The 12,846-nt window shown below is 35.7% G+C and overlaps 2 protein-coding genes across 2 annotated transcripts; both read right to left on the bottom strand.

The window, feature by feature from the left end:
* Positions 1-577: 577 nt before the first annotated feature.
* On the bottom strand, positions 578-4,814 carry LOC107802655 (uncharacterized). The gene is made up of 8 exons (XM_016626186.2): positions 3,392-4,814; positions 2,994-3,277; positions 2,731-2,913; positions 2,358-2,465; positions 1,569-1,965; positions 1,342-1,449; positions 1,100-1,201; positions 578-904 (listed from the first exon to the last, which is right to left on the bottom strand). Exons 2-8 carry the CDS (start codon positions 3,021-3,023, stop codon positions 750-752), a joined length of 1,083 nt encoding a protein of 360 aa, XP_016481672.1. The 5' UTR covers positions 3,024-3,277; positions 3,392-4,814; the 3' UTR covers positions 578-749.
* A 99-nt stretch (positions 4,815-4,913) lies between these two features.
* On the bottom strand, positions 4,914-11,157 carry LOC107802653 (aluminum-activated malate transporter 4-like). The gene is made up of 6 exons (XM_075251898.1): positions 10,566-11,157; positions 10,331-10,468; positions 8,491-8,754; positions 8,261-8,397; positions 7,804-7,950; positions 4,914-5,945 (listed from the first exon to the last, which is right to left on the bottom strand). The coding sequence occupies exons 1-6, from the start codon at positions 10,927-10,929 to the stop codon at positions 5,319-5,321; spliced, it is 1,677 nt and encodes a 558-aa protein (XP_075107999.1). The 5' UTR covers positions 10,930-11,157; the 3' UTR covers positions 4,914-5,318.
* Between the last annotated feature and the right edge of the window lie 1,689 nt (positions 11,158-12,846).

The following is a 12,846-nucleotide window of genomic DNA, read 5'->3' as shown; positions in this document are numbered from 1 at the left end:
GCAATGATAACAAAGCTCACTATTTATAGCTGCACCTAGGGAACAAGGTTCTAGGATCATGCCCTTCTTTAATGTCAATTATGAAGGCCATTGAAGAATGTGCAACAGCGAGCATGAATGACAAATTCTTTGTAACAGGCAATGTACTAAATGTTTTAGAATATTCTCCATTAGATGCTACCGGGTGACAGACATTTATTGCAAATTTATGAGCATCATTCTTTCCGGTAACAAATGGAACAGTTGCCTTCGGTCGTAGCTATCCTCTGTCCACGTGTCACTCTCTTATGCAATTACTCAACGTAGCATATTTTACCATATACGGTGTATATATCTTTTGCTTCCCTAGAAGTGGTTCTAGGAACACTCACTGTTATATAAAACTTGAGTTCTACATTTTGGAATGGGAAGTAGTACAGTGACAGCATTTTTTGCTATTTTAGGGATTTGGAGAGTAGTGCTATTCGCGTGAACTATGTCGATCGTAGAAAAGTACCATGCCAGTGCATTGGTTTATCAGAAATTAATAACTTGATGTCATGTTTTGTTCAGTAGTCGTCAAATGCTTTTTTGGGAATATTATTGGCTTCAATGTAGCTCAATATTGTAATGAAAGATCCATATTTCTACAACGTGGTTTTTGTATTGGTGCTTGATCACTTTTTGAGTTGACAGATAATAAAGAGTGTTGGTATGATACAAGATTTATTCTTCTGAATGGTGGAACAAAACTTTTCTCAAGAGGCTTTCTACATCTTTAAGAGACTGGAAATGGTAGACATCCACATGCATGATTGCTTCTCATCTTCGAAAAGGAGCTTGATAATCCCATTGTTAGTCTTCAAGCTCAGTAAGTAATTGTATTGAGCCTCGGGACTTTCTTTTGTGATGTTAATAAGCTTGTCTGGATGAGGTAAGGTTGTCAGTAACAGCAATTGTTTTTTCTTTTTGAATAAAACAAGAATGCTGTCTAAATAGGAGAAACTCCAAGTTTGAAGCTCCCACAGAGAAATAATAGAGAGTATAGATCAGGCATATCTCAAGTTCTAAATGTTGAAATAAAGGGTAAAAAGAATACTTCCTTCTTTTGAAGACTTACATTCTTTTGAAGTTCTTAGAGCTCCAAAGTACTTCCTTTTCAGGCTCAGCACGAGCTGATTTTGCTTCGAGTGTAGAGTCATCCATTTATCTTCTTTCCGTCCTGAGGTTTTATGTCTCAAAATGTCAATATCATGTATAGGAAGGCAGGATGTAGTGCCAACGGCATTTTCTATCTGCATCTCCAGATTCAAGGATTTTAAGGATTTTAAACATTTTCACTAAATTTAATTACTTTCATACCTGATGGCATTATTATCCAAATTCGGGTGCCTACTGTCAAAAAATCTGGGATCCTAGGGAAGGGATCAGTCTTTGCTCTTGATTTTAGAATTGCAGCACCTCTAAGACCTAGTAACAGAATATCAAGGTGCGATAATTTAGTAATTATACAGTTGAGAGCTCATGTACCATAAAAAACTGAATATTTTTGAGTTATCAGTTCCAAGCAATAGTATGGAAAGCTTTACAGGTTGCTGCTGTTGCTGTTACTGCAATCATATCCATTGGTGTTCTGATGGCTAGGCCAGAATTGACTGCAGAAGCAACTTTGGCTCGTCCTGCTCCCAGAGATTCTGCTGCCTCTGCACATACTGTAGTCATCAGAGCAGCAGCAGAAGCAACTACACTTCCCGTACCATGGCTCCATTCTCCTCCCGTTTCAGAATTTATGTGGTACCATTCTTGTGCTTCTGAGCTGCTGCTGCTGGCAAAGCCAGCAATTGCTGAAGCCAGCTGTGTGAGAGAAAGCGCAGCATGTAGTTGTGCTGTTTGAAGTCGGAGTCGCTCTTTCTTCTCTTGATGTGATCTAAAGAATTTTCCCAATGGCTTGCTTTTAAACCATTCCTTCATGTGATGCAAATCCAGCTAAGCAAACATTAATAGAAAAATGAGAGATGAAGCTGATTTTTCATGACCAAAAGAGAGGTGAACTGCAGGCTAAAAATGATATACTTGAAGAGTTTTATCTGTCTAAAAAAGTGACATTTTTCTCTAAGCATGTTTAAATAGTTTAGGATAAACTTGTTTGATGCAGCTAATTGAGAAAAGAGAAAGGGAATAGTGGCATGCTTTGGCAAGTTAGCTTCAATTTTTGTCCACGAACAAGTTAATCATAAATATTTTACAAGTTAGGCTTCATTGATATTCTGAACAGCACAGGAGTGTGATACCTCTTAGTGTTATCGATGTCCTTTGTTATGCTATTTACCTTTTTGTTCTCTATATCCTCAGTGGGAGGTCGTGGAAGATTGAAATACCTTGATATCCTCTTTGTTGGTTATAACTCGGCTGGTTACATCCTCATGTGTTTCCTCCTCTTTTCCTTCATGATCCTCTATGCCTCCTGTGTCTCTCAAGAAGGGATTCTGTACAAGTCAAGAAGTGTAGTGTTGAGCAGGCTATCTTTGTTCTTGTTATAGATTTCTTTCCTAATTTTCAACGAAATATAGTTTTTTATGCTTAACAATGGCCTATTAATAGATAAAAGGGTTGTTCATGCTGGCCTATTAGTTTGTGTTAATGCTGCTATTCACTTTTGCACATTATAAATGAACTCGGACTACGATTAGCAATCTGATCTCATTCTAAGATCTTTAATTCACGCGTCGTTGCAGTTTGGTGGTTTCTTACACTTGATGAAAACATTTGCAGGAGATTATTGGAAGATGGACTCCACGATCGACACAAGAACTCCATAGCATAAGTAGGGCTCCCAGGTATCTCTGGTGATTGACTGTAAGAGCTGAAAGGACTTTTAAGTGGCTCCAAACAACTTCTATTGCTTGTCAAAAGTGTGTTCTTCGACTTCTCATTCTTAAAACAGGGAAGAGAATGTCATTAGGCTGTCAACGTTTCTGCATGCACCCAATTTCAAGTATAAAGGGACAACTTACATTGTAGGAAAGTGAATTATGCTGAGCCATGAATTGAATCTCCTTTTTACTTGCAGCTGCTCAGGTAAGAAGTTTTCAGCAGTTATTAACAATGTGACCTGTAGATATAAAGCAGAAGCAAATGGTGAACAATCCCTGCAATCACAATTGAAGCTCCAGGTTTCTCTCTACTGTTCCTTGGAACTCAGGATTTACTGTATATAAGACACCAGCACGATGTTTGTCCGGTGGTGAACTTTAACAAGATTATGCAATATCTACAAAGAGTCAGTGTTCACGGGTCCCTGAGCATGAAAGACATTTCATTAGAATGGAAAAAGCTAAGTCAGAATCAGAGCTTATACTCATCTGCAGGAAAGGATTTGAACTGTTACTAAATGAAAGTGGATGAAGCTTACCTCAAGTAGAAGGTCCTCTGTATTCCTTGTCAAGATCAGATATTGCTAACAATAGTGGATGGAGATCATTTGATATAGAAGGTCATTATACAGGTTGCTAGTGGCACTTCTTGCCTAATAAATAGAACCAGCAAACATTCTATTAGAGGAAGGCATGTGGGATGGAATTTTAAAAAAAAGGGGGGAGGGAGGTGGACAGCGTAGTACACTAAGCTCCCGCTATGCGCAGGGTCCTGGGAAAGGGCCGGACCCTAAGTTGCGCGGACTCTTCGATTTTGGTGCCGTCCCCGTCCCGATACGAGACGGGGACAGGAGCGGGATACATCCCGGATTCGGTCAACTGACTTCAGACACTTTGACCGGAGTCCATCGATAAATTTGGGAGAAAAATTGGGATTTTGATTTTTCAAAATAAAAAATAAAACAGATTTAGGAGAATGAAAGAATAATGTCCATCTTGGAGAATGTAAGATTGAATTCTACAATATTCATGTAAGTTTTTCACAGAATATCTCTCAAAATTTACAATATTTTTATAGCTTTATTTTTTATTAACCGAATCCCCGCACCCGTATCCATATCCGGATCCGCACCCCCGAATCTTAAAATTTAGAATTTTGCCGAATCCGATACTCGGATCCGTCCCCGTATCGGATTCCCGCACCCGAGTCCGGGCAACTTAGGCCGGACCACAAGGGTCTATTGTACGTAGCCTTACCCTGCATTTTTGCAAGAGGTTGTTTTCACTGCTTGAACTCGTAATCTCATGGTCACATGACAACAACTTTACCAGTTACGCTAAGGCTCCCCTTCACATGTGGGATGAAATAGAAGAAAAAAAAATGTTCTTAGATGATGTCAGATGGACAGATGGGATACTAATTGATAGAATGTTGTCAAACTTGGAGGCAAGAAACACTTGGGAATGCTAAACAAAAATGGCATTTAGGACCACAATATGACGTTCGCATTATCAGTTTTAGTTGATGATTAATCACGAGATCTCCCTGTATTTGCCTAAGACTAATATCTATATCTTGTATCTATGTACCCACTTGAGTTTGTACAGTAGATTATTGGAGTTTGTAGACAACTACTACTTTTGGTTCTTGGAATGCTGGTATCACATGGCTACAGGTTTTGAAATTTATAGATGTAAACTGGTATCACATAGCTCTCGGGGTAATAAATGATTGTGTAAACTGTAAAGTATTGGCAAAATAAAAGAGGCTGCTACTACAGGTTTTAAAAGCAGACTCAAAAATTCTTTTGAGAAAAAGAAGGAAGACTGAACAAAGAAGCTGGAGGTTAATAATTCACATGAATAAAGTTACACATTAATATTATGTATGAAGGTAATTTCTTTCTCATCCTTTTTTAGTGTTTAAAACCACAATGACTTTTAATAAAGAGGAAGATTAGACTGGAAACTTCAACCACTTGGCAAATTACTTAATATTTCATGCAAGTCATTCTCAAAGAATTTGCTAGGATGCACTCTGCATAGTATGACAAGGCCATATTATCCAGCTAATGTTCTTTTAAAAACTTCTATGCTTTACAGCTTCATCGGAAACAAGTAAAAAAGTTAATGTACAGAAAGATACATAATCTTTGGGTAAGGAAATCTTTTTCTCTTGGATTCACAGCTCCTACAGGCTCTGAAAACATGCTGCAGAACAGAAACCAATACCTTGACAACTACACAAAACTTAATATAGTATATATAATCATCTCAAAACATCTTCAACTTCATAAGAATAGTTTTCATTCCAAGCCTGAACCTAGTTTCTGGTTGATAACATCTTCTTTACTGGCAGTAGAGCAATAAAGCACTGTGACACTGGACAGCAGAAAGAAGATCTCCTCAACCTAAAAGCAGGAACAGTTACATAACCTGCCTCAAAGAGCTGCTGCCTCATTTCTATCAGCTGCATTCCGTAAATTTTGCCTTCTCGCTGAGCTCTTGAAATGCATTTACAAGATTCTGAAGCCTTGCAACAAACTCGATCAGCAAGGAAGTAAATGTTGCCAGTGACAATGTACTAGCACTTTCAAATGTCCGTACTTCACGTTCATTCAAAATCACATCTCCAAGAACTGAAAGCCGTGAAGGCCACATCGTCTGCTGCTTGAACACATCTTCTGAGGAACCCCATTGTGAAGTAGAAAAGTTGACGCTTACATTTGGATTAAGAGTATCCATGTGCTTCAATGTGTGAGCAGACCTTAGATGAAGAGTTGCTTCACTAAGAGAGTTTATTAGCATGGGTTTAGGTTCATTGTCCTTCAGTTCTTGAATGCGTTCAGGATCTTCAAACTTCTTAGGTCTTTTTGAACTTTCCCAATTCTCTGCATTAACCAAAAGATAAGATTTCTGGTCAATCAACAGTTGAAGATTCTCAGCAGCCTCATGAACTTCTTCGAGAGGATCTTCAGGGCTTAGTTTCTCCATCTTTTCTACTTTCTCCCCAAGCAGCAGTATCACTTTAGCTCCTTCAGTTCCAACTCTCTGAATCTGCTTCCTAAAAATCTGCCTCAACTCAGATGCTGCCTACAAGAAGAAAATTTGCATGACCACTCAACCCCTAAAGCATAAATTCTTAATCTTTTTGATTTAGTAATCAAGGACAGTATCATAACAAGTGCAAACAGGCAATAATAGCTCCAAGATCAGTTTCCCGTCGTACATTTTATGCAGCTATCTGTCACCAATTAGCAGGCAAGGATTCTTGTATTTTTAGTTCATTAAGAGGAAAAGATATCTCAATGGATATAAACATATATGTCTATTAAGTAGATAACCTAGAAATTGTTTACAAGATAACTTCAGTTTGATATCTTTGAAGAGAACATTTTATTTGTCTGAAGTAACATTAAATAATGCAAAACTCCTTCAAGACCAGAGCACTAGGTGAACTGCCACCATGTGCTAGAAGAAATTTTTGTGTCAAGTTACCTATGTTAAAGCTGGCATTAATAGATTTTGTGTATAGATGCTTCTTTAGAAGCTGCCCTCAAACTGTTTCGCTAGCAAAAGGATGACACTAGTGGACAAAAATCATCTCAACATTTTTAGGATAGTTATTTGCAAAAAAGAAAAATTGCATAAGCAATAAAAGAAGGGAAAGTTACAGCCAAAATGCAAGGGTACTCAGTTAAGCTGGCATTTAGAAATGATAACCGAATTGATAACCAAAGTTATCAAAGGTGAAAAGCTCCAATGACCATGGGGTATTAAGTACAAAGCGCAAATTAAGCATTGGCTTTAGTGAAGAAAGGCGCTAATGAAGAAAAAAGAAAAATTATATATGTAATGTAAGAAAAAAGTTCAACCATTTTAAATTTCGAGTTTGGATGTCAAGATGTAGTTCTCAGTTTTGAGTGACTGGTATTCTTATGCTAAATTTCTAATTTATTATTCCTCGTCACTAAAACATTCATTCATATCTTTTTTTTAATGTTTACGTATCACGTTGCTTTGCGGGCTCGATTCTCTCTATCTGCCCAAGATTCAAATAAAGTAACTTATTTATTACCATTTGTGTAATTCCATAAATAGCATTACACATATCCTTAAATTAAGGATTTGGTATAGTTGGCCGTGATAGTGTAGTGATTCTATCCCTCCCCTACATTTTCTTTTTTTTCTTCCACCTTAAGAGGTAAAAGACTCTATTTATATTCCAGCTAGTGCTCCCTCTTAAAGAGGTCCAACCTAAGCGTTGACTAACTTCAAGTTTTATGTGCACCTCGAGTGATATATGTATCTGAGATGGGCTTCTAAAGTAGCAAGTAATTTTTTAACTTATTATTGAACAATCCAGTGGCATGACATTAATCATTATGAATGGCACGAAAAAACTTATGGTCGATATTTGACTACTCTGTAAAATTATAAAAACTGGAGTAAACTCTGAATAATTTACGAAATAGCAGGCTGGAACTGCAGTTCCATGGTTGAGTTCTTAGCCCCAAATAGGTTAGTTAACAAATGAGACATGGCAACAATGTGAATATTTGGTGCTGACGAATCAGTTTAATTTTCATCTGGTAAAAAATTACAATAAATACTTCTGCGCGCCTCTTTCATGTTTGACCAAGAGAAAGAGTTAAAACCCCCTTGACAGATACTAACTTAAGCATAGTTCCTATGTATTTACTATTCCCTAATCTTGGTTACATGGAACTTTATAGGTCTAGTATGCTGATTACTTTAAGTACTTCTCTCCTATACATCTAAAATAATTCTATTCATTATTCATAAGCTGCCTAGTTCCATATCAAAGTAAAAAACGAAGAAAGAAAAAGTGGCAGATGTGAGATAGGCTTCAAATTTATGGAATAAAAAAAAATCTGTGCTGCACATTGCTTTAGACTAAGTCAGGAAGAAAAATTAGAAAAAGTTATACCTGTATTTCTGAAAGAATACAGCCATGCATAGCCATGACCATGAAAGCACAATGCCTCAGTGCACCGCTGACTTTAACATATTCACCCCAAGGATAATTGAGCATTCTGTAACGGCCATGAGGGGGTTCCCACACAGCAAAACCTAACTGAACCAGGATTACCAAAATTAGCAACCCAAGAAAATAGGTGATGTTCCACCAAACCCACATGAATGTCCACATACAATTTTTTTTCTCTTTCCATCCAAAATAATGTAAAGCTCCACTATAAGTCACATGTGTGATACCTTTATTTTTCAATTTCTTTAATACACAAAAGTTACCAGCCTCCACACCATTTAATGTTGAACAAACACTTTCAGACTTTAATATAATATAGTGCAGAATAGGCCATTCAATTTGGAATGGAGGAAATGCCACATACTTAGGTTAAGCATCAATAGCAACATAGGTTTACCAGAGAATCTTCTTGGTTGGTGGACTCTACAGCAGTCCTATAGCCATTGTAGACAGGATCATCGGATGCCTGGTAAAGAAGAATTTTTGATGGTATCCTTTCATATTCAAGACATTGCAAATAGTCATTGACACAACCTGAAAAAGAAGCATTGCAAATATCAGCCGAGCATAGCATGTCTAGGTCATGTCCAACGACAATCTGAAGATAAGAGATTAAAGAATCTTCACCTTCCAAAGAAGTAGCGACACCCTTAAAATTTTTCGCTACCAACTTGTGCAAATCTTCACCAGCCCAAATGGGGTAGATGCAGACATTTATAAGCAAACAGACAGTAGCTCCAACCCCAATTAGCAACAATCGAGAAACAGCAGTCTGAACGAAATCTGAAGTCCCCGATACAAGCACTATACAATATGTCAACAAGAAGACTCGGAATCCATATTCATATTGCTTCATTGCTGGATACAGTTTCAAATAAGTCGCACAAAATCCTGAATGAAAGAGGAAAATGTAATGATTAGAGTAGTATAAAAGTGAATTTCCCCGGAAATATATATACACACATATTTCCACCCCAAAAAAGGATAAAGAGAGGGAGAGAGCAGTTATGGTAACGAGCGGGAGAGATTGAAGATCAGGATATCATACATGTATAAACCTTGGAACATATGTAGTAATTGGTTTTACTAGCTTTTGTCTCATGTAGTAGCCAAGCAAACTCTTCCCGTCAATGGCCCATTTAACTCTTATACAAGGTACAAAAGAAAGATGGTGATTGTTGCTGTGATGTTGATGCACAAGTTACGTAGAGGTGAGGAAAACTAAAAAACCTTTCCTTCACTTGGACCATTGTAAATGTGTGATTGTCTTCAAATCCAAATTTATGCAATGTTCTTCAGTAAGATATTGAACCTAAGCATTCTGCCAAGGGTACTGAAAAGATTTATTTTTCTTTTACTAAGTTGGAAGCCGAGGGGCACATATATATATATATATATATCAATAGTTTCACTCAATTCAAGAGTGGAGAATTATGCTTTGATCTACACAGTGAAAGTTGAAGCTGTAGTTGCTTCTTTGGTGTTTTAGGTGTCACTAATATAGGAGCTTATTTTGGGGAAATTTGAGGTCACATCCTTGGACTTCTTCCTTTTGTTCTCCAGTTACAGCTCATGTCACCCGGTTACCAGTCTGCAAGGCTCTCTATATATCTTTCCTTGCTCTATTTTTGCTCCTAATCACCTATATATCGAAATCCGTCTAACCAGGGTTGTTCATTGGTCGGTTTGGTACGGTTTTGAAATATTTCGGTTCGATATTTTCAGTATTCGGTTCCTTAAAATGCTATTCGGCATTCGGTTCGGTATGACCCAATTTTTATCTTTTCGGTTTCGGTTTATTCAGTTCAGTAACTTTGGTTTGTATTCGGCTTGGATAAAGAATTATAACTTTCTTTTTTGTTTTTAAGGGGCGGGTCAATGGCAAAACCGAAAGAAACCATAAGAAATCTCAACCAAATATGTATCAGGGAAATGTTTGTTGATAAAGTTCGCTTCAGTTTATACTTTGAACTATGAACGTAACTTCAAAGCACACAGATCACCAGAATCCTCCATTTCTCAAATTTGATGCGGGGTAGACACTAATAATATGAATCAAGCATTACTAATATGTTCTGTAACTTATGACCTGTCCGCTATTTTCCTTTCAGCCAAAGGCAAACAAATGCACTGCTGCACTCAGTACAGACTACAGAAATTGTTAACTTGATTGATTAAAAAGACACATAAAGAAATTATGGCAAAATTTATACAGTTACTTCACACTAGCAAGCTTCTCAAATTGTGCCTTTTAAACTATTGTTATAATCTAATACTATATGCGTATTGTGTATGTAAGTATGTATTTCGATATTTTTAAAAATAATTAACGAATAAGAAAATTCTAAAACCTTAAACCAAATAACATACCGAATTCGGAAGTATCAAACCGAAATTGGTCCATAATATACGAAATTGGTCCAATTTCGGTTCCATAATATACTAAACACCAAAATAGAAACCAAACCTGCAATAAATACGCTGATGACAATCACAATCTCTTGGCATTTTCCAGCCATAAGAGACAATTCAGCAATGCCCAACGCTAATCCTCCAGCAGAAAATGTCCCCAATGCCCTGTTAAATCCTTTACTGAGCGTCGCACCTACACATTTGATAAATTCCAAAATTAGCAATAAAAACGTAATAAAGCTGCAAACCAGAGGCACATAAAATAAAATAAAAACGAAAATTTTACATACCTATACTGAATTCAAAAACGACGACAACAGTGAGAATTGCCCAAATGGAGTGTTTACCAATGTAAGGCAAGGGTTCTTTGAAGAAAATAAGGATCGAAACAAGTGCAAGAGCAAAACCCACTTTAGCAGAAAATATAATTTTCCTAGGATCACTTCTACCCATTTTAACTGCTTTGGCTGCAACTTTTTTGACATCGTTACAAAACTCAGTAAGTCGATAGCGTAAACGTTCCAGAAAGTTCTCATTTCCTGTGAAAGATGCACCACCACCTACTCCCAATTCTGAATACCCTTTTCTTGGTAGTAATAATCTTTCTTTGTTTGTTTCAACAAAGCTTTGCTTCAATGAGCCAAGATATGCCATTTTCTGGTCTTTTTTTCGGATCAATTGTTACAAAATTTGAGGAAAGAGTTGCATGATTTTTATATTGGATGTTTTATAAGTATTGATTCTTTTTGGGGAAAAAAATTATTGGTGTGTGAGTTATGACTTTTGATCTGAATTCAACTAAATTATTGAGATTCCAACTTCCAAGTGCGTGTGCAGACGTGTGCTTGTCGTCAACTGGATCTCAAGATTGCAAGCTTTTGGTCTCTGATTTTTCACATTTTTCCTTTTTTTGGAAAAGGAGTATTTTTTTTCCCTCCTTTCTATTTTAGACTTTTCTTTTTCTTTTTTCTTTTCATTTATGGCTGGTAGAACGTTTTTCTAATGATTTTTCACAAAAATGGTCCCTCATGTTTAGTCCTATATAAGTTCACCAGACAATAGCAGTAAATAAAAAATAATGAAATTGGCACCTAAAATATTTTGCATCAGACACCAAAAATAACATAAACTGCAAAAAATCCACCCTCAAGGTGAGTTCCTGTTAATTTTTTTGTCCATAACTTTTATTAAATCTAACCGTAAGAGTTTATTAAAGACCAAAACTATTCATTTTTAACAAACTTAAAATACCAAAATTGATCAGAACTATATTCAAGCGATTACTTTAAACCTACCTCTAAATATAGGGGACCATTTCTATCATTTTCTCGAGTAGCATGGACTTAGTCGTTAGTTCCTTTTTTTAATAATTAAAAGGTCAAAAATATTGTAATTCTAGGAAGATTTTCTACTACTATTTATCCATTTGACTTTTTATAATCTTCTCTTAATTATGTCACGATAAGTGTAGTTCTACGACTGAATGTCAACTTTTGTCCCGTTAGGCATTCTATTGTCTCCTATTAATTACGCCAAAAAGATTAGCACCATAGAAGATTATAATTGAAAAAGTAATATAAATCAGAAGTAAGCGGATTTGAAATAACTATTAATTAAACTAAACGAATAATAGTAAGGTTTTGTGAGCCAATGAGCAACCGTCAGTAGCGATAAGGAAAATGAAAATGGAAATTATTTATGAAATTAACTTTACTTTATTTTGTAATAAAAAAATCATCATACTTTGCACATTGTAACTCAAAAATCACTCAACACATTTAGGTCATATTAAATATTATTTTTTATATTTTTTTAACTCAATCATTTAAACAATAAAAAAGTATCCATTTAAACCGTGACTCAACCCGCTTTTATTTTTGTTACAAAAAACGTAAATATTACTTTGCTGTTAATTATCTTGATTTTCAACATACTGGTTTAAGCAAAGTATTAAATCAGTTCGACTAAAAATGGCCGTCTAGTAACATTATCTTTACTATAAGCAATGTGCGTTCTTGTTCTAAAATATCGAGAATATTGTCTTTTAATTTACTCTTATATTAATATTTCCCAGTCAAAATTTCAAGCATAAATACTTTTTTTTATTTTTCCTTCCTCCTTTTTATTTTCTTCCACTTCAACGCTGCTAATTTTCTTGTTTCACTTTCAATTTTAACTCCTCTAGTTTGTTATGATTAATTCCTTATTCTCTATTTAATACTTTGCTTAAACCAATGTATACATTCAATATAACTATATTGAGAACTAATATGATACACTACAACAAAGTAATATTTATGTTTTTTATAACGGAAACAAGAGAAAATGGGTTGGGTCATGGAATGATCAAGTAATGATTTAAATGGATTTTTTGATTTTTTAAATGGTTGGGCTGAAAAGAAATATGAAAAATAATATTTAATAAAGTCCTAAAAGTGCTGAGTGACTTTTGAGTTATAATATATAAAGTATAATAACTTTTCGGTTATAAAACAAAGTAAAGTGACATTCATAGATAATTTCTATTAATTCAGTGACGTTACTAAAAATGCACTCTAGAACGATGATGTT

Source organism: Nicotiana tabacum, chromosome 4, assembly GCF_000715075.1.
Source record: "Nicotiana tabacum cultivar K326 chromosome 4, ASM71507v2, whole genome shotgun sequence".
Taxonomy (NCBI): domain Eukaryota; kingdom Viridiplantae; phylum Streptophyta; class Magnoliopsida; order Solanales; family Solanaceae; genus Nicotiana; species Nicotiana tabacum.
This window is presented reverse-complemented; position numbering and strand designations above follow the sequence as displayed.